The 22,515-nt window shown below is 44.0% G+C and overlaps 1 protein-coding gene across 1 annotated transcript in view; it reads right to left on the reverse strand.

The window, feature by feature from the left end:
* Positions 1-274: 274 nt before the first annotated feature.
* The window catches only part of pih1d1 (PIH1 domain containing 1), a 22,855-nt gene continuing 614 nt past the window's right edge, over positions 275-22,515 (reverse strand). Inside the window, exons 2-11 of the mRNA XM_060849385.1 lie at positions 17,047-17,196; positions 16,473-16,539; positions 13,863-14,048; positions 12,349-12,410; positions 9,871-9,952; positions 6,920-7,016; positions 5,597-5,647; positions 4,176-4,266; positions 1,943-2,086; positions 275-1,479 (exon numbers count right to left, since the gene is read on the reverse strand). Coding sequence (XP_060705368.1) covers positions 1,444-1,479; positions 1,943-2,086; positions 4,176-4,266; positions 5,597-5,647; positions 6,920-7,016; positions 9,871-9,952; positions 12,349-12,410; positions 13,863-14,048; positions 16,473-16,539; positions 17,047-17,124 — 894 coding nt within the window. The 5' untranslated portion in view covers positions 17,125-17,196 and the 3' untranslated portion in view covers positions 275-1,443. The remainder of the gene's footprint in view (positions 1,480-1,942; positions 2,087-4,175; positions 4,267-5,596; positions 5,648-6,919; positions 7,017-9,870; positions 9,953-12,348; positions 12,411-13,862; positions 14,049-16,472; positions 16,540-17,046; positions 17,197-22,515) is intronic.

A 22,515-nucleotide genomic window follows, 5' to 3' on the forward strand; every position in this document is an offset into this window, starting at 1 on the left:
GGGTATATGAATAGGAAGGGTTTGGAGGGATATGAGCCAATTGCTGGCAAATGGGATTAGATTAGGTTAGGTTAGGATATCTGGTCGGAATGGACATTTGGACCAAAGGGTCTGTTTCTGTGCTGTATGACTCTTTGACTATGAATGAAAGCTGCGGCAACTGAAAGCAGCGCTCAGTTAAGCAAGACTACATTCTTATTGACTCTATGCATCATTTAGAAAACAATTTTACTGACATCAAATAAATGCAGGACAGAAATAAAACCTGATAGAATGATGGGCAACCAACAACTTGCTTTATTTGAAAAGGCCTTAAGGAACTGCCTCACAATTTCACTCCTGTATTAGAAGATTTTCATGAATTGTCAATTCAAAGCAGGTCCTGAAATGTTATTTCTAAGCTGTGGAATGGGCATTAATAACCAGATGAAAAATGTGAATGCTTTAAATCCAAAATAATAACATAAAACATAGGTCTGTTCGTGTCTGCAGAGCTTAGGTTTTAATGGGACTTTCAGGCTGGACCGAAGGGTCTGTTTCTGTGTTGTATGATTCTGACTCGATGAATCTGGCAGAGGGTGGTTCTCAAGCTCTTTCTTCCTCCGCTCGGCTGTTTGCAATAAAAAACTGGCATCCACGCTTGTAATCATTATCCAGTGTATGTTGCTGCAAAGACTACCAGAATGGGGGAGGAGGACAGTGTTGCTGTGATGGACACCAATATCAAACAGCTTGACAACGTTCACCATTACATTTAATACATATGAAGAATGGCGACTTAGAGATGCAGTCGCATCTAGATGATATAACTGAATGATATACCTAAACTCCACAGGCTCCAGTGGTTTAAGGTGGCAGCTCACCATCTCCTTCTCAAGGGCAATTAGGGACAGCCATAAACGTTAGCCAACCCCTTAATGAATATTAAAGATGTAATTTAGAGGGTTCCAGAATTCAAAACCGGCCATGACAATTCAATAAAAACCTGGAATAAAAAAGCTATTGAGAGTAACCGAAAGTAAAGGGAGGGAACATGTCATCCTTATTTACAATGGCCTCTCCGACTCCAAATCCACTGTGGCTAATCTCTTAACTGCGCTCTGAACTGGGTAAGCTGCTCAGGTGAACTCCGGATTGTGGTTCACCACCATTTCAAGGGCAATGAGCAATGAATAAACGCTGCCCCTGACAGTGACACGGTCAGCCTGTGAACAAATATCAAATATCAAAAAACCTTTGGGTGAGATACCAGACAGTACAGAATTTCAATTGTTTTTCAGCTTCATTCACCTGGACGAGAAAGTGAAAAGCAAATTCATAGTGAATGCCACGTAAAGTGACATCACAAATATGCAGTGCTGACCACCAGCATGCTGGGAATGCACAGGAGTTCCTCTTATCCAGTTTCTGCGAGTAATGATCATCCTGGAAGCAACTGTGGTCTTATGCTGGCTGCACCGGCATCGTTATAGTCAGAACCTGCCAGGAAACAATGCAGAAACTGATTTTTCTCGGATTTTGGAAAAGACACTGGCTTCCTTCTGATGGCACCTTTTTACCCCCACGTATTCTGCCACCTTTTGCACAAAACTCTTTTGCCGCATTATCAAACAAACGCCTCCTGTTTAGAAATTCACAGCTCATCTGCACTTGTACACATACAGCACTGGATAAAGAGGGACAATTCGCTTTGGTCTGATATGATATGGTAGGGTTACCTTTGCGCTAGTATCTGTACCTGTATAATAAAAATAAGGTAAAACCAAACAATTCTAACCATATTCAATTCTGAACACTTATTGCCAATGTCATCTTGTGTATGTGTACATTGTTTAAAAAACAAAAATATTTTCACAATAGCTTTTAAGTTTCTCATGCCGATCACAGGCTATGGGTATCAGAAGGAGCAACGAGCTGCCTGAACATTTAAATTTATCCTTACCCTGGTTTTCCTGTTGAACTGCGAGCCACTTTTCTCCTGAACAATGTTAAATGGGATGTAAATATCTAAGTGATAAAGGTCTGGCCGTGCCCACAACACAATCCGGTCTTCTCCAAGGTCGAGCAGTAATGATGCCGCTGACTCCTGTGGCAGACAGGGAACAGAACCTGTAATGCAAGAATCGAACTGCGTAACAGGAGGCTACTCGGCCCATCAAATCTGCATCTGCTCTATCAGAACAGTCATCCTTATCGTGCAAGTTTGCAATTCTTTTCCCACATTCGGCAATAATCCCCAAGCCAACCTGCAAATTTATTCAATTTCCCTTGGAAAAATTGCTATTGAATCTGTTTCCATCATCGTAACAGACAGCTCATTCCAAATCTGAACCATTTTTTACCTAATAAAGTTTTGTACTTGCCTCCTCTTTGCTCGGAAATCTGGGCCCTTTGGTTAACTTTCCTTCCGCACTGGAAAGTTAGTATCTGACTTCTTTATAACTTGGAAAGCCTGCTAACAATACCTTCCTTCTCTACCATTTTCTGTCAGAATACCTGCAGTATTGTTCACCGCTGGTCAGCATGGAGGCAGGTGTTGAATCTACCCCAACTGGAAAAGGGATCAAAAACCCTGTTGTTTGGCACTGATCTGATTCACACCTCCACCCAAGGAGTCAGAGTCGCTGTGGGAAAAATACAGTCTAGAGCCAAGGATACTGATGGGGGAAGATTACAATCTCTGTCCCTCACATAACTCACCAGGAAACTCTCCTATTTTTAACCTATCTGCCACTTGCAGGTGTTGGAAGAATTGGCAAGTTGATACACTCCCTGCTTTGCTGCATTATGATCACACCTGCCTTGACCCATCAAGTCCTGGAGTGAAACTTGAACCTGGAGCACGACCTGAACCTAGAACTTCTGGCTCAGAGACAGGGACATTACCCACTACCACAAATGAGCTTATAGATATACTGGCATGCACTATCTATATGATTCACTGCAGAAATTTAACAGCAATTTTAACAGCATTAGCAGGACAAAAGCAAGAGATACATCAGAATACCAGCACCTACAAGTTCCCCTCCAAGCCATTCACCATCCCGACTTCACTGTTGCTGAGTCAAAGTTCTGGAATTCCCCATTGGCTTTGTGGGATAACCAACAGAATGTGGACTGCAGTCATTAAAGAAGTCAGCTCACCACCACCATTTTTAGGACAATTAGGGATGGCCAATAAATGCTGACCCAGCTAATGATGTCCATGTCCCAGACATGAATTAAGAATTGGGTTCAGGTTCTGCCCTGAAGAGATAAGCTTCGTATACTGAACGATGGTTTCATGCGCATCAATGACCTCCAATCATTTAGAGGGTCTTTTGTCACATGGAAACCTAAACCATTAGTATAGGCAAACTTCTGAGAGTGGAGGGTACCAGAAACAAGCCAATGCTGTCTCCACCAGGCATTCACATTCACTCTTATTAGCAGGGGTAATGGGGATTACAAAAGAACCTGACTGAACTCAGAAAGGCTGACCGGAACGGAGACTAATTTTATTCGAACCATGACACCTCTGACAAAACAATACTCCCCGAGCACTCCACTGGACCGAGAGCTTTGATCAATTCCAGCCCTGGAACCTATAGCTTCTGACATAGAGATAAGACAAAGTAAAAGAGAAGTAAACATGAACAACAATCAAACACAAGCATTCCTGCTTCCTCAGCAGAATTTCGGAGTGGCATTGTGGCTCAGTGGTTAGCAATGCTGCCTCACAGTGCCAGGGACCCGGGTTCAATTTCTGCCTTGGGTGACTGCCTGTGTGGAGTTTGCACATTTTCTCCCAGTGTCTGCATGAGTTTCCTCCGGGTGCTCTGGTTTCCTCCCACAATCCAATGATGTGCAGCTCAGGTGAATTGGCCATGCTAAATTGCCCAGAGTGTTAGGTGCATTAGTCAGAGGTAAATACAGGTTAGGGAACGGGTCTGGATGGGTTACATTTCGGAGGGTCAGTGTGGACTTGTTGGGCTGAAAGGCCCGTTTCCATACTGTAGGGAATCTAATCTAATACTTTGGTGCCACACTGGATGTACTTTTCACTGTCAGTCATGGGTTAAGAATTGGTCCGCATTTTTTTTTGTAACTTTATCCTCAAATCCTAAATCATGGCCCTCAAGAGCCACCCACCGTCCTCTCCAAAATGCAGCTGTATGGGAATTAAAAATACTAACCACTTTTGGTAAGGAGATTTCTGCCACCAGGAAGCTGGGGTGCTCATCTGCAGGCTCGGCCATGATTGTGTATTCTGGCTCTACACAGGTACTGTCAGAGCAGAGAAAAAGACAACATTAACAACTCCAGCAATCCACACTCTTGGTACACAGTCCAATTGTTCTGCCTGAATAAATAAACCAGCTGGCCAAGTCCCTCACACGAACATAGATTGTGGCTCTGGCAATCAGCAATCGGTATTCTATTAATTAGAAGTCCTGGGGTAAAACCATAAGAAATAGGAACAAGTAATGACCATCTCCAATAAGCGACAATCTAAACATTCCCCTTTGACATTCAATGATATTACTAGCCTCACAATCAGCATCCCTGGGGCGACCACTGATCAGAAACTAAACTGGACTTGTCACATATACACAGTGGCTACAAAGAGCAGGTCAGAGACTACGAATACTGCGGCTCCCCAAAATCTCCATACCAAGTCAGGAGTGTGATGGAATACTCCCCACTTGACTGCAGCTCCAACAGCACTGGAGAAGCTCGACACCAGTGAGGACATAATAATGCACTTGATCAGCATCACATCCAGAGTCATTCACTTCCTCCACAACCACTCAGTAGCAGCAGTGCGCACTGTAGAAATTCACCAAAAATCCTCAGAAAGTATCTTCCATGACCAAAACCATAGTGGGACAGCATGATGGCTCAGTGGTTAGTGCCAGGTATCCAGGTTCGATTCCACCCCCAGGCGACTGCCTGCGTAGAGTTCACACGTTCTCCCTGTGACTGCATGCTTTACCTCCAGGTTCCTTCCACAGTCCAAAGATGTGCATGCTAGGAGGATTAGCCATGGGAAATGCAGGGTTACATGGATGGAGCAGGGGTGTTCTTCGGAGGGGAGGATCAGTGTGGATTCGATGGGCCGAATAGCCTACTTCCATACTGTAGGGATTCTATGATTCTATGACCACTTCCATCTAGAACAAAAGGGCAGCAGATACATGGGAACACCACCGCCTGGAAGTTCCTCTCCAAGCCACTCACTATCCTGCCTTGGAAATGCATCACCATCCCTTGAGTGCCACTGGGTCAAAATCCTGGAATTCCCACATTGTGAGTCAACCGACAGGATGTAGGCTGCAGTGGTTCAAGAAGGCAACTTACTACCACCTACTACTCAAGGAAAACTAGGGACAGGCAATAAATGCTGGGCCCAGCCAGTGACATGCACTTCCCAGAAGTGAATAAAAACAACACAGGAATATGTTATTTATCCCTCAAACCTGCTCTGCCATTCAATAGGACTATGGATGATCTGAAATTCCTCATGCCCACCTTCTTGCCCTTTCCCTGTGACTCTCGATTCCTCTCATTAGTCAGTCACTTTCTCCCAATCTGAATTCAGATGAAGAAATCTTACCTTGCTATTTCTGATACAAGGGATTCAGTGCAGGTACCTGGAGATGAAGTGCTGCCAAAATAAAATGAGGGTTTAGTTTTGGTCAGGATTTGACCTTACAGTTTCCACTAGTTAGAATCATTACACTTCTGGAACTTATAAAAAGCAAAAAGATCCTTCAGCTGTCTGCCCCCTGTATAACAAAACCCAAGACAACGTAACGTGCTCCATACAGGCCCCATCTAACATTGTAAACACTGAAGAGTGACAGCAATGGTTATCATCTACAAGATGTACTCCAATAACTCCCCAAGGTTTGTTATTCGACAGCACCGTCCAAACCCATGGCCTCTACTGCTTAGGACAAGGGCAGATAACTCATGAGAACCTCACTGCTCGCTACAGGCTCTGCTCCATTGTCCTGAATCGGAATGATATCATAGTTTCTTCACGGTCACTGGACCAACATCCGGAAACTCCTTTCAGAACAGCACTGAGCAAACAAATGATTTCCTTGCCAGTGATGGTCACGTCGCAACAATGAAAACATAATTTAAAGTAGTAACAATACTCTTCAGAGCCCCAGCAGTAGCCGTGGTTATTTCTCTCAGCACTGTAGGATTGTGCGGGAGAAAACTGATTGAATCGGTACCTTCGAAGAGGTGATCGAGGCAAGGTGGGTTGAATGGACTGCTGTTGGTAGTGTGTTCAGACTAGGAGTGGAAGTGCCATTCCACACTTACAGCCTCTCCTGCTCCTTGATAAGATCACGGCTGATCCAATTGGGGCCTCAACTCTACTTGCCCATTGACACCCACCTCCGAAATTGATACCACTGGCAGTCAGAAATCTAAGCCTGTCTACCTCTGCCTTCAACACATCCAATGGCCCAGTCTCTGGGGAAGAGGATTCCACTGCTAGTGACCCTCTGAAAAAATGTTTCCCATCTTAAATTGAAAAAAATTTTTTTAAATAATGTCTCTTCGTTCTTTTTACTCCTACAAGGAGAAATCTTCTTTCAGTGGCTATTTGGTCAAGTCCCTCAGTGGCTTCCAATGTCCATTAAGATAATAATAGAAGGGGCGTGGGGAAAAAGCAGGAGATTGGTGTGAAGTGTGCATGCTTGTTTCCGAATGCTGAGATTCTGAAGATTACTTCTTTTAAACCCTTTGGGGGGAGGGGGTGAGTGGGTGAGGGGGTTGTTGGCATGACTTGCTCAGTCTTTCCATGAAAAATAACCCCTTCATCAAACAACATCACACCCTGCCATCAGTGTGGTAGGCAGATCTGCATTGCAATGTTGCACAAGGTGCTATATAAAGGCAAGTTCTTCAGTCACTCTACCTGGATTCCAGTTCCTGGATAACAGGTTTCGATTTTGTTCTGATGTTTTGTTCCGTTACAGATCCCAGAAATTTCCTGTTCTTCAGCATCCGCCATTCTAGCAACAAAATTGTTAACAATTTCAGCTGCAAACACTAGTCTTTCATCTCTCGAATCAGAACTCCGATACAACGACAGCCTCTGTTTTTTACTGGACATCTCATCAGACCTGTATTAGGCTATTCAGGTCAGCCCTGGAGCCCTCCATGACCTACTCAGTTGGCAGCAAGCCCATCGGCATCTGTTCAACAATTTCCTAATAAAAATAGTGATATGCTCAACAAACATGGAGTGCTCGTTCTTTTCCTTTACCAATCCTGCTCATGTACCTAAACCCACTAGATAATATTAGGATCCTTACAACCTGCAATTAAATTGGAGAAAGTTTGCACAGGTCAGGCCTTTGCCCATTGGCATTTAGGAGAATGAGAGGTGATCTTATTGAAGCTCTTGAGGAGATGTGACAGGGTGAATTCTGAGAGGTGTTTCTGCTTAGAGAGGGACTAGAACTTGGAGGCAGTTTAAGAACAAAGGGGCCTCACTTTTAAGATGAGGAAGATAACTTTTTCTTTACTTGAGGGTTATTAGTCTATGGAACAATCCTTCCCAGCAGAAGAGATACCCTGTTGCTCTGCCGAGTATTTATTCCTCAGTCAGCACCACAACTACATTACAGAGAAACCTCGATTATCCGAATTTCGGATTATCCAAAGGAGATCTCGAGGTCCCAATAGAAACATTACATCAAAGAGGTGTTACCAGTACAGATTGCGTCTTTTGTTTACAATGATTAAAAATGAACTCAGCTTACTGAAATGCTGTTGAGAATAGTGCTGGACATCAATGGGAGCCCAGGCACCGTCACCAAATGACTGACCGCCCACGCTTTCTCTCTCTCCTCATACTTTCCCTGGAGTTCTACACAGGGGTGTACCCTAAACCCCCCTTCCCCAGATAATCTCTCCAACATTGTCCTGTACAGGGCAAAGATGGAACTTGTCAAAACGTTCCAGTAAAGAGGTGTGTGTGTGTGTGCGCTATTTTGAGACTCACCCCCCAAAGGCAGCAGCAGTCTTACCGTTGGTGTCCAGTCCAGCTGTCCCGGAGAGGGGTGGGGGGCTGACAGGGAGCTCATGGGGACGGGGGCGTATGGGAGGGGGGGTGGCGGCGGCTGGGTCAAACAAGGGTGGGCGGGGGCATGGATGTGGGGGACAGATGGTGGGTAGGGCGAATGGGGGCGGTGTTTGATTAGTGTGTGTGTGTGTGTGTGTGTGGGGGGGGGGGGGGGGGGGGGGGGGGGGGGGGGCACGGGCTGTGTGCTGCTGCCTAGTCTCCTGAACAGGGAGTGGACTTAGCAAGTGCTTGCTGTGTCAATCCCATTGAACTGATTGGGGTGGTGGCAGGCGACACCAATGCTGCAGGTGTGTCTGCTCAGAAACAAACCCTGACACAGAGAGAGGGAGCAAGGAAACTTCAGAAAATTCCTAGCCCCAGAGGAGAGGCATTAAATCAATTAACCAAGTAATCAATTACCGGAATGAAATAATGCCCACCCATCTCATTCGGATATTCCAGGTTCCTCTGTATATCATTGCTGTTCACACGCTGACTGGTGCGTTTCCCATATTACAGCAGTGACTATATTTCAGGAGTATTTCACTGGCAACAAAGCACATTGAGACGTCCTCTAATTGTGAAAGGTGGTGTATAAGTGTGAGATCTCTCCATGTTCATTCAGCCCTGTGCTAACCCTGGTCAAGCCCATCATCTGGTGAGTAACTGCAGAATGATGCCAGAAATCAGCCCAATTCCTACCTGTTATAAAAAAGGTAGGTGGTTAAAAAGTAGGGTGGGAGGAACATAAACACCAGCACAGATTTTTAAAATTCGTTCATAGGATGAGGGCTTCACTGGCTAGGCCAGCATTTATTACCCATAACGGTCAACCACATTGCTGGTGGTCTGGAGTCACATGTAGGCCACATAAGGACAGCAGTTGCCTTCCCAAAAGGACAATAGCGAACCTGCTGAGTTTTTACGACAATGGATTCATTGTTAGATGCTTAATGCCAGAATTTCATTGAATTCAAATTCCACCATCTGCCGTGGCAGGATTTGAACCTGGGTCCCCACATCATTACCTATGTCTCTGGATTAACAGTCCAGCGATAATACCACTAGGCTGTAGTCTCCCTGCAGTTAAGCCAAATGAAACAAACACAGAATGCTGAAGGAACTAGGCCTGGCAGCAGTTGTAGAGAGAAATAGAGTTAATGTCGAGAGCCTGGTATGACTCTGCTTCAGAAGAAAGAAGAGGAGCCATACCAGAGTTGAAAAATGAATTAATTCTCTCTCCACAGATGTTGTCAGACCTGCTGAGTTTTTCCAGCATTTTCTGTATTTGTTTGATTTCCACCATCCACACCATTTGACTTTTATCTCAGCAAGGCCAAGTGGTTTGATTCTCAGCTGCAGATACTTCAGTGTTATATAAAGGCAAGTCTTTCATTTCTTTCTTTAGCCAGATAAGACAAGGTAGCCCACTGACACAGAGTAGTGGCAATCTCCCATCTGGTGACTGGTAAATGGGAGAAACAAACCCCTTTCACACTTCCAGAAACAACAGTCGGAAAAAGCACTGGGCAGCTGACTCTCTCTGTCACCTACCAGCACCAGAGTGTAACAACCTAGGCAGGCTTCCTGGAAGGACACTCAACACTGAAGGAAATTTTGGCTGAATGTTGGGTTGGTCACCTGGGGAGTAGCTCATTCTGCTTAAGTACCTTATCATTGTTGGACCCAAGCATCAGCAACTGTAGCTCAGTATTTGAAAGATCTGCTCAAAGTTTGGAAGGAGGTGGGATCTAAGTTTAGATGCAAGCATCAAGCAGAGCGAATATTCAGGTAGTTACCTCGGGAAAGTTCCAAATTGTATTTGTTTTCCAGCCCCTCAAAGCCGATAGTAAGGAAGAATTCCATGAAGAGCTGGTTGTTCTGTGTCGAGAAAGTAAACACTTGGAATGAAATTACATAATCATTTTGAAAGGAAAGACGACTTGCATTCACTTGGTGCCTTTCATCACTTCTGGGACGTCCCAGAGTCCTTTCCAACCAATGCAGTGCTTTTGAAATAGAGTTACTGCTGCCATTTAGGTAAAGTGACAGCCAAATGTATATACAGTAAGGTTCCATAAACAACAACTTCGTGATGACCACTAATGGACAGAGAAAAACAGAGTTTTAAATCATTAACTCTGCTGTTCTCTCCATAGATGCTGTCAGACCTGCTGAGTTTCCACAACACAGGTTTTAATTTCAAACTTCTAGTATCCACAGGATTATACTTTCATATGGACGTGACCTGTTTTTACAAGGGTAAATATTAGTCAGGGCACCTGGAAGAACTTGCCTGCTCTTCTCCAAAATTGTGGCAATTGCTTATTAAATGCCCTCATGGGCAGGTAAGAATTTAATATCCGATCTGAAATCAATAGTAATTGACTTGCAATTGAAGATGATCAACAGAACTCACTAGGTCTAAAACAAGTTGGAACATGCAGAGGATGTGAAAGGCACTATGTAAATGCAAGTTTCTTTGACTTTTCACAATTCAAATAGTTAAGGGAAAACAAATCCTTGAATCAAACACTTCCTAAAAGGAACACATATATGGCAGGAGAATAGTAAGCAACCATAGTACTCCATAGTAAGTACTCCACAGAGACTGGAGCCGAGGTCACTGCACTGGTGAAACAGGCTGGAAACTGACTGTAAAGACTATCAACGGTGCTCAAGTACCTCACTGCTATTTTACTCCTGTCCTAAAATTATTGGTGAATCCCTCTGGCGTTGCTACAGTTGTATGACCATAAGAGACACAATGTATTGTTCTGCTTTCAAGGCGCATTTGTATTCATGAAGATCTACCCACCAATGCCACAAGTACTAAATAGTCACATATTCACAGTGTTAGAAGCTAACCTAAGTTTAATGGACCTTTGCATTTAGAGGACATTTGTAAATTTGTCAGTAAAATATGACCATGTTATTTCTTTATGCTTTTGACACTTGGTGCAAATGTAACTTATTCTCTGAAAACTGGTATGCAGAGAAGCTTAGATGTATACACATGTACACACACATGGATCACCATATATTATACATCACTCTTGGTAACTCTGCCTTCAACTCCAGAGACCCCATCTCAGGAATCCCCTCCATAAACCTCTCCTACCCCTTTTGCTCCATTAAGATTCTCCCTAAAATGTACCTCTTTGATAAAGCTTTGGTCAACTAACATTATATCACCTCAGGTGTCTCATTTTAATTTTTGCTCTGTAACTCCCAACTCTGCAGCTCAGGGCTAAACCTACACCAAGTCCTGTTCACTTATCACCCTTGTTCATTAAACCACAGTGCCTCCTGGCTGAAACCCTCCGTTTAAGAGTTTAACTTTATTTCTATGGCCCTGCCTCTGCCCATCTCAGTCCCCTGTTCCAGCCTTACACAATAAACCTCCAAGATATCAGGTTCCTCTAGCTATTGCCTCTTGCTAATCTTCAGCTTCGATCGCTCTAAGCTTTGCCACCATTCTTTTGCCTGCTGCAGTGTTAGCTTCTGGAATCGGTCCCCCACGTCCCTTCTCCACTCTTCTTTACAATGCTTAGAATCGCCTTCTCTGATCGGGCCTCCTGCTCATCTGTTTCATATCTCTTTCTTTAGCCAGGTATCAAACGTTGTTTGACATCATTCCTGCAAAGTACCTAACATTCTATAACATGAAAAGCTGCAACATAAATGCAGTTAGCTATTGGTGATATCGTTCACCGTATCCTCTTAAAACAAAAGCACGTGTGAAAGATATATCAGAACATAGGCAACATAGGACCACATACACTGCTCAACCTGAGTAACTTCTGAGATAGTTGTGCTGGGAAACTTCAGAGGGCATTACAAGTCAGCTGGGAAAGTGTGGATTGGATTCACAAGACTGGGTGGCAAATTTCCTTCCCTAAAGGGCATTAAAGGGCCAGTCATATTTCAAGGACATGCCATCAACCTCATTGCTATTTATTTCAATGCCAAGCCTGATAAAAAAAATCCAGGCTGAACTAGGGAATCTGGGATGATGGAGGTGGACATGGAGTAACTGGGAAATTGGAGTTGAGGGCACAGCCAATCAGCCATGAACCTGCTGAATCGCAGAGCAAGCCTGATAGGCTGAATCGCCAATTCCTCCTCCTTTTTCTTATTATCTCCAGAAGCCAGATGTCGCAAAGACAGATTTACCAGATGCCACAAAGTGCAGACATCACATTTTCTGGCTTAGTGCTATAACCACGACACCAATTACATGGTGAGAACTATCAATATAAACCATAAGGCTGTACCTGAATTTTGTTGTAAAATTTTGAATTGATGACTATGTCATATGCAGTGCATCCATTACCACCTGTGAAAACAAGACAATTCTAATCATTCACAATCCAGCATTGTCCCCCCGCTCACAATTAATCCCTTTCTCACTCATAACAGATGCGTTCCAGTACCTTGCCTAAGAGGACTTACTGTGAATCTGAGAGAGAAGGCCAGGAATTACTACCCAAGCTCAGTTTTGTTCTCACTAAACATTTACAGTAAACGTGTGAGGGGTCTGGACAGAACAAGGAGAAAAATTATTCTCATTAGTGTAAGACCCGAGAACCAGATCAGTGACATGAGGAAACAATCATATGCAGTGAGTGGCAACTGAAGGCAGACTCACTTGTCACTTTTAAAAGGGAATTGGTTCTTTATCTGGTGGCAAGGAGAACACGCAAGGAAGTGGAACCAATCATGTTGCTTTTGCAGAGACCCAGTGGGACATGGCCCCCTTCTGTGCTGTAGATGTTCTATAGCTAGCACAAACCGAGCCCCAAATGTCTTCAGCCACTTTGTCTACGATGCTCCCTCCTCATAAGGTCTGAGGATATTTGCTAATAATTGCACAATTTTCAGCTACATTTTGTCTCCTCAGGTATTGAAGCAATCTGTATCTACATGCAAAATACTGGACAACATTTAAGCTTGTTCTGACAAGTAACTTGGTGCCACACAATGACCATCTCCAACTGAGAGAATCTAACCATCACCCCTTGACATTCAATGGCTTTACTGTTGCTGAAATCCACACTATCTACAGTCTGGGGGTTACGGCTGACAAGTAATTAAAAAGAATTAGTCAAACAAATACAGTGGCTGCAAGAACAGGTCAGAGGTTGGGAATTTTGCATGGGATTGCTTACTTCCTAAATCTGCAAAGGCTGCCTACTATATGCAAGGCACAAGTTATGTGGGTGATGGAATATCTACTCTTGGGCTGGTTGAGTAGCAGGGGTTCCAGCTCCAAAATCACTATTCAGAATAAAACAGCCCAGTTGGTTGGCATCCCATTCACCACTTAAACATTCACTGCCAACAATTGCAAGGTGGCAGCAGAATGAACCAGCTACAAGATGCAGTGTAGCAATTCCCCAAGACCCCTTCAAAGTACCTCACAAATCCGTAATATCTACTATCTAGAAGGACAAGTGCAGCCGATGCCTGGGAACACAATGACCTGAAAGCTTGACTCCACTCACCATCTTGACTTGGAACTATATCACGCTTATTCATTGTCACTGGGTCAACGTTCCACCCAATAGGACTATGCAGGGCATAACAATCTTTGTGGTTGGTTGTTGCTTCTATATCTGAGGTTTAACCTCTCAAGGGTAATTTGGGATTATTTTAGGCTGGCCCAGTGACCCCACAACCTGTAGGCTCCAGAACACCAGCATCCACCACACCCCTCCCACCCCAGCCAGCAGGCAGGGAAGACTTTAATTCAGCCCTTCCTTTTTCGTTCCATTACACAAACACGTACTGTTGTCAATTTCAGCGTGTGGTTCACCGAGGCTCATGGGAATTCTGTATCCAGAAGGATCATCGGATTCCAGCAGGGAGACCAAGCCCTCCTCAGAGAGGTCTGGCGGAGGTGGAATCTGATCAGACTTGCAAACATTAATGAAAACCTTTTCGTTGGTCTTCGTCTTTGTCTTCACACAGAAGCCTGTGAAAAAGGTGATTTTGGTTTGCAAATGATTTAGCATTATAATGACAAGCAACAGTAAAGTTCAATTCTTTGCAGACAGAGAGAACATGCACACACATTGCATCTGTTTCTACTCAAACAATTGACTACCATTTGCTGGTTCATTTCTCGGGGGAATGTCTTGACCAGAGTCAATTGGCCTGGGTTAAATTTGAACAAAGCTTGGCAGTTAATTGTCAGTCATCTAACTGGTGCATTCTCCATGGAAACTCAGATTTCCCTACAATGTGGAAGCAGGCCATTCGGCCCATTGCACCAACCCTCCAAACAGCATCTCACCCAGACCCAGACTCAAACCCCTCCCCTAACCCTGTAATTCTGCACTCCCCCTGGTTAATCCACCTAGCCTGCACATTCCTGGACACAATGAAGCAATTTGGAGTTGCCAATCCACCTAACCTGCATATCTTTGGACTGTGGGAGGAAACTGGAGTACCTAGAGGAAATCCATGCAGATATAGGGAGAATGTGCAAACTCCACACAGACAGTCACCCGAGGCTGGAGTCGAACCCAGGTCCCTGGTGCTGAGAGACTAGCAACTCCTCTTCCAATCAAATTTTACTTACGACCAAGGAATGAAATTGTGATTGGTTTGCAAGTTCAAGTCCCACTTCAAGGATCCAAACAGAAAATCTTGGGTGGCACTCCCAAGGCTGAACCACACTGTCAGATGCCATCTTTTGGCTTGGGTTTCAAATGGAGGCCCTGTCTGTGCTCTTGGGTAGCTTCAAAAGAGCCCATGATATTACTTTAATAAATGACAAAGGACATCTCGTCTGTATCTTGTCTATTGTTTATCCACTGACAAATTTAACTAAATAGAAACAATCTAAGAATTCCAGATTGTTGTTTGTGGGAACTTACTGTGAGTAAACTGGTTGCTGCATTTCCACAGTACAACAGTAACTACACTTCAAGAAGTTTTTCATTGATTGTAAAGTGTTTTGGGACAGCCTGAGATATGGAAGGGTGTTACATAATTGCAAATACTTTCGTTCAACTAGAGGGACTATAACACAGCACGGACAATTGACTTCAGGAGAAGAAAAGACAAAACTAGAGGAGGTAGATGCAACAGTGACACATGCACACTTGCAAACCAATCACGATTTCATTCCTTGGTCATAAGTTCAAGTCCCACTTCTAGGATCCAAACAGAAAATCTCGGGTGGCACTCCCAAGGCTGTTCACACTGTCAGATACCATCACAGAAAGACAATTGCCTACATAGCTTTTACTTTTATTCATTTACCCCAATGTGGGTGTCACTGGCTAAGGCAGCATTCATTACCCATTCCTAATTGCCCAGAAGCAGCTAAGGCCCATTACTGTGGTTCGGGAGTCACATGTAGGCAAAATCAAGTAAGGATGGCATCTTTTATCCTAAAAGGACATTACCGAACTGGATGGGTCTTTCTAACAATCGGCAATGGTTTCAAGGTCATCACTGGACTCAACTTTAGATATTTATGGAATTCAAATTTCACCATCACCTTCCCCAGGGCAATTAGATATTGCTAATACTTGCTGGCTTAGCCAGTGAATCTCTCATCGCAAAGGCTGATGAAATAAAAACATCTGAAGCCGTTTACTGGGATATTATTTGTCTCGAACACATCCTATAAACAGAAATAATAGTTTCTACGGAACAAAACACAGCAGTAACATACACTGGTGGTTCTGTAAATTATTCACTAATACAGTAATGGTGCAAAGAGATTGAAACATAGAAGACACGACAGGTCATTAGCAGACACAGACTGGAGGGCAAAGTGCAAGACAGACTGCAAAACAATTATACTTCTGTTCACTTCTGCCAACAAGGAGCATATTGCAGCTTGTAAGGTAAAATGAATCACGATGTAAAGTGTATCTGGAATCTACGTACTGCATGTTTTTCTCCCCCTCCAACTTTCTCATTATCACACATTAATACTTTGTAACATTTCAACGATGTCTTATTCCAATTGCTTGTTTTTACTTTCACTTTTTGAATTAAGAATTTGCAACTTAGACACAGAATGAATTTCAAATTGAGAACCAGCTAATCACTTCTGGAAAGAGGCACCAGTGTAAAGGAGAGAGACAAGATTGTGCTAAAAAAACTCAGCAAGTCTGCTAGGACCTGTGGAGAGAGAAACAAACTTAATATTTCAAATCAAATATGATGCTCCTTCAGAACAGTTCTAAAAACAGGTGCCACATTTCACTTGAAACTCTAACTCTTTCTTTCTCCACCAACACTATGCTTTTCCAGCAGTTTTGCTTTCTATTTTAGGTTTCCAGTGTCCACAGGGTTTTGCTTTTACTGAAGGGGACAGTGCTGCTTGGTGTTTTTGTGGATTGTGACAGGGGGTGGAAAGTGGAAGATGAGAGCCTACCTGGTTGTGGTCTGATCTGCTTGGATTCCTGTGCCATTGGAAGTTGATTCTGCATCTCCTTTGCAGCCTGAGGAGAAAGAAGAAAGGCATAATATTCAAGATCATACAGAATGGATACAGACCCTTTGATCCAACTCGTCCATGCTGACCAGATGTCTTTTACATGCTGTAATTGTACCCGTTTCCATCACTTCCTTCCATATACGCACCATCCTCTGTATGAAAACGTTGCCCCTCAGGTCCATTTTAAATCATCCTTTTTCACCTTTCTATGCAGTTAACTATATACGTGTATAAAATCATCCTAGTAGTTGTACAAGCTCCCAGCAAGTAGGTAGCACATAACATCTCCCCACAACTTCCTATTCCTCCAGTAAACAGTCCCTCCCATCCCCCTAAATCCAGCACCCAACTCCCCCCAAACCCATCCCCAGCCCAGCTTCCACCTGACCGGACGGTGTGCACAAGCTTCCAAAACACCCCGAGAACAGGATGATCCACATCACTAGTCCCAATTTTCATACTGAGAGCACTGAGTTTCAACGAGGATGCACGGTGAGTTAGGAAAGCCTACCTGCAGTAGAAGCTGCTCATACAGTGCCTCTTCATTGTTCATCTCAGTCGAGAGCAGGCTTCCATCTGTTGTTGTCATGATTCAACTTGCTGAGAATGCCAGGTATACTCTCAACAATGGCCAAAGATGTGATCAGCGAGGTCGACAGGACTGAAAATTTATTTTCCATGTAAACATAGAAGTAGAACAGGAGAAAGTAAGGACTGCAGATGCTGGAGATCAGAGTCTAAAAGTCATAGAGATGTACAGCATGGAAACAGACCCTTCCGTCCAACCCGTCCATGCCGACCAGATATCCTAACCCAATCTAGTCCCACCTGCCAGCACCCGGCCCACATCCCTCCAAACCCTTCCTATTCATATACCCATCCAGATGCCTTTTAAAATGTTGCAATTGTATTAGCCTCCACCACTTCCTCTGGCAGCTTCTATACACGTACCACGCTGTGTGAAAACGTTGCCCCTAGGTCTCTTTTATATCTTTCCCCTCTCACCCTAAACCTATACCCTCTAGTTCTGGACTCTCCCACCCCAGGGAAGAGACTTTGTCTATTTACCCTATCCATGTCTATCATGATTTTATAAACCTCCATAAGGTCACCCCTCAGCCTCCGACGCTCCAGGGAAAACAGCCCCACCCTATTCAACTCTCCCTATAGCTCAAATCCTCCAACCCTGGCAACATCCTTGTAAATCTTTTCTAAACCCTTTCAAGTTTCACAACATCTTTTCGATAGGAAGGAGACCAGAATTGCACGCAATATTCCAACAGTGGCCCAACCAAAGTCAACGGTCCTGTACAGCCGCAGCATGACCTCCCATCTCCTGTACTCAATACTCTGACCAATAAAGGAAAGCATACCAAACGCCTTCACTACCTGTGACTCCACTTTCAAGGAGCTATGAACCTACGTTCCAAGGTCTCTTTCTTCAGCAACATTCCCTAGGACCTTACCATTAAGTGTATAAGTTCTGCTAAGATTTGCTTTCCCAAAGTGCAGCACCTCGCATTTATCTAAATTAAACTCCATTTGCCACTTCTCAGCCCACCTGATCAAGATCCTGTTGTAATCTGAGGTAACCTTCTTCGCTGTACACTACACCTCCAATTTTGGTGTCATCTGCAAACTTAATAAATGTACCTCTCAAGTTCACGTCCAAATCAATTATACATCTGAACAGGTTGATTAAAAATCTCTGGAAGCTCTATTGGTGACATTTTGGTACTGCGTTAGTATCTCCACCTCTGAGGCAGGAGACGCGGGTCCAAGTCCCACTCTGCCAGAGGTGTATAATAACATCTCCGAACACGTTGCTTGAAATACATCTAAAAGTTCTAATTGGGGGAGATGGTGCCATCGTGGTAATGTCTCAAACTTGTGATCTAGAATCATGGCTGAATGCTCTGGACTATTGCAGGTGGTGAAACTTAAATTCAATAAAACCTAGAAGTATACACTATCTTCATGTTAATTATATCCTCCATCATGTTCATGTGGCACTACCGCTGTGCTTAATGGGGTAGAATCAGACTAGATCTAGCAAGTCAGAATTCGGCATGCATGATGTGCAATGTGCCATCAGCAGCATCAGAATTATATTCAATCACAATATGTAACCTAAAATGGCTTCGCAAATCCTGTACTCCATCTTTACCATCAAGCCAGAGTACCAATCCTGATTCAATGAGAAGTGCAGGAGAGTCCTCCAGGAGCAGCATCGCGCATACAGTCAGTTCTTCGATAATGCAATGGTTGCATTCTTGTGCAACCCCTCACTATAGAAAAACCGTGCTGTAGAAACAGTATTTAAAGTGTTGGCACTGTAATCATGTTACAGCCAACATACATTTAAGTTTGAAACAACTGTAATTCGTCAATTGTCTTACAGCGAAACATGCATTATACAGAATGATCTAAAGTGTGGTGGTGGAAAAGCACAGCAGGTCAGGAGGAGCAGGACAGCAGAATTCCTGATGAAGGGCTGATGCTGCCTGACCTGCTGTGCTTTTTCAGCACCATACTTTTTGACTCTGATAAAAACAGAACAACCTGATAAAATTTTAGTTCAACACTACTTTTCTTTTGAAGTTGTTTTTGTTTCCTATTGTGCATAAATAATGTGATGGGGTGCATGAGGAATGCAACAATGACAAAATGACTCCTGTCTGATAGATTATTCCGGATCTAACATCGAGCTGCTAAAGCTGATCTTTAGTTTAAATTTTAAATCCTAAAAGTTTGACCTTAAAACTTTCATCCCAGCTCACAAATCTTCTCAAGGCCTCGTCCCTCCCAACTTTTTTCCAATCTCCTCCAGCTACAAAAATTGTTAATATTCCAAACAGCCCCAACTTCACCTGCTTCATCATTGGCAGCCATTTCCTCACTTTCTTGGGTTATAATCTCTGGGAGTGCCTCCCTCAACCACTATCTTCCCTTTTGGAGTTCTTTAAATCCTACTCCAAGAGTTCACCTTTCCCAAGATCTTCCGAAGGGATTCTGTGCTAAATTTTGTTTTATGAGGTTCCTGTGAAGCAGTATGGGATAATATATTACATTTAAGGAGCTAAACAATTATAAGTTTTATTGTTTTTTCTGATCTACTCTTGTAAGATCTTAGCTCAAGTACAATCTGGAGGTAAGTATTTTAAAGAGGTACAATTAATTCAGGTCACTTTCCCAGATAATCATTCCAGATTAGAGCTGAAAATGTGTTGCTGGAAAAGCGCAGGTCAGGCAGCATCCAAGGAGCAGGAGAATCGACGTTTCGGGCATAAGCCCTTCTTCAGGAATGCTTATGCCCTAAACGTCGAATCTCCTGTTCCTTGGATGCTGCCTGACCTGCTGCGCTTTTCCAGCAACACATTTTCAGCTTTGATCTCCAGCATCTGCAGACCTCACTTTCTCCTTAATCATTCCAGATTTATTTGTTTTTCAGTTCACTTACAGCATCCATGTTGCTGTGGTAACAAACACTTTTTAAACCTTCCTGTTGCAATCTTGAGTCATAGATAACAATGCTGGAGGCTCCAATGTTCTTTCCATCATCACGTAGCTGACTAGGAATCTATTCAACTCTTACCACTTGCTGTTGGCACCTTGGCAAGATGTGCATATTGATGATGAACTTGTTTGACTGCATTATGATCACCAACTCCTGGTGTGTGAATCAACCCAGAGCCTGTAGCTCAGAGGTAGAGACACTGACATGAGACCTCCAGCACAGAATTAGCAGCTGCCTATAAATCCCCTCATTTAGAGAAATAGGCCTCTCAATCTAGCAAGGATTAACAGAAAATAGTAGTGCGCAGGTGCTTTTTATTTAACGCGTATATTGTTGTATAAGAAGAGTTTCGTGTGCATGTCATACCATCTCTACCCATTTTACTGATGTCATACACTGTGTGGGTAGAGACAAGGAGTTCTATTTTCGCTTTCAGAGGGAACTGATGTAACTGTATCAGCTCCTCAAGGTCCTTGTAATTATACCTGACCAAATGTTGCTGTAATCCTAAGCTGCGTTATCTGTGGGGGAAATCCAGGCAGAGATTGCCTGCAGATAACATAAACCTGCTAATAATCCCCTATTTATCCTGACATATCCAGAGGTACTACGCCATCCACTGGTACTTGTCAGTCATTGAGGTAAAAAACACATTAGCAGGCCAACCTCGTGAGGAGACAGGCTCCATGCATAACAAGTATCAAGTATTCTTATTGCCATCATGTCCTAAACATTGCTATCTAAGAACAGTGCCTCTTCTGTACATAGTCAACAGCAGCATATCCTCCACCAATCAGGAGATAGTCCAAAGACAAAGGAGTATTGGTTGGTGGCAGCAAACGAGCCATAACCAGTTCCACCAAGGAGTATACAATGTTACGCGTCTCTCTGACAATCTTCTTACTGTGTGAGAAATATCATTACAATTCGAATTAAGCAGCTTAGAAATGACAGGAATGCTTCCTATACTGTTTGGAATTGCTCAACCACTGTCCCTTCTTTTTATTTAAGTCCATTGGAGTCAGATAGCTGGGGCAGGGGGAGGAGAATGGCCCACCTTAGTTTATTCTTTACCAGAAGAATCTTGCAATCCATCACCACATGAATGGTTCTGAAACAATTCTACGAGCACCGTTATCAGACAGGCGTTGGTTGACAATCTTTGCTTTGAGTTTCCCAGCAGGCTTTAAATTTTGTCTTTTATCACTTAAATCATGTGACACTCAGTCATACAGCATGGAAACAGAACCTTCAGACCAACTCATCTATGCAGACCAGATTTCCCAATCTAGATTCATCCCACCTGCCTGCATTTACCCCATATTGCTTTAAACATGTCCTATTCATGTACTTGTTCGAAATGTCTTTTAAATGCTGTAATTGTGCCCGCCTCTTCCACTTTGTCTGGCAGTTCAATCCATATACGCATCATCCTCTGTATGAAAACATTGTACCTCAAGGTCCCTTTTAAATTTTCCCCTTTCACCTTAAAATTTGTGGGCGGCACGGTGGCACTGCTGCCTCACAGCGCCGGAGACCCGGGTTCAATTCCCGACTCAGGCGACTGACTGTGTGGAGTTTGCACGTTCTCCCCGTGTCTGTGTGGGTTTCCTCCGGGTGCTCCGGTTTCCTCCCACAGTCCAAAGATGTGCGGGTCAGGTGAATTGGCCATGCTAAATTGCCCGTAGTGTTTGGTAAGGGGTAAATGTAGGGGTATGGGTGGGTTTCGCTTCGGCGGGTCGGTGTGGACTTGTTGGGCCGAAGGGCCTGTTTCCACACTGTAAATCTAATCTAATCTAATTATAGCTTTTCTATGAGTTAGTTGTACACAAGCATATAGAAGTTTTATAAGCCTCCAGCAAGCAGGCAGGACACACTCTGTCCCCACTAACAATCTTTCCCCACCCCCTGAGACACAACACCAATCTCTGATGGAGAGTTGCCTAGACTTGGCATGTTAGTTTGCTTTCGTTCCATGGATGCTGCCTGACCTGCTGTAATTTCCAGCATATTTTGTTTTCAGTACAGATTCCAGTATCTGCAATAATTTGTTCTATCCCTGGCACACAACCCCCATCCCCAGCATCCAACGTTCCCATCCTCCTGCTCCCCAGTACCCACACACCACCCCCCACAATCCCCATCAACCAAATCTCCATCCACCCACCCAGACACAATTCCCATCAACCAACCTCCACCCTCCCCACGAACCCCAACAACCAACCTCCAACCCTCTGTCACCCACGATCCCCTCAACCAATCTCACCCTCCCCATGATCCCCATCACCCACCCTCCACCCCATCACCCAACCTCCACCCTCTCCCCCAATCACCCAACCTCCACCCCATCACCCAACCTCCACCCTCCCCCCCAATCACCCACCCTCCACCCCATCACCCAACCTCCACCCTCCACCCCATCACCCAACCTCCACCCTCCACCCCAATCACCCAACCTCCACC

The sequence above is a fragment of the Hemiscyllium ocellatum genome, chromosome 33 (genome assembly GCF_020745735.1).
Source record: "Hemiscyllium ocellatum isolate sHemOce1 chromosome 33, sHemOce1.pat.X.cur, whole genome shotgun sequence".
In the NCBI taxonomy this organism is placed as follows: Eukaryota; Metazoa; Chordata; class Chondrichthyes; order Orectolobiformes; family Hemiscylliidae; genus Hemiscyllium; species Hemiscyllium ocellatum.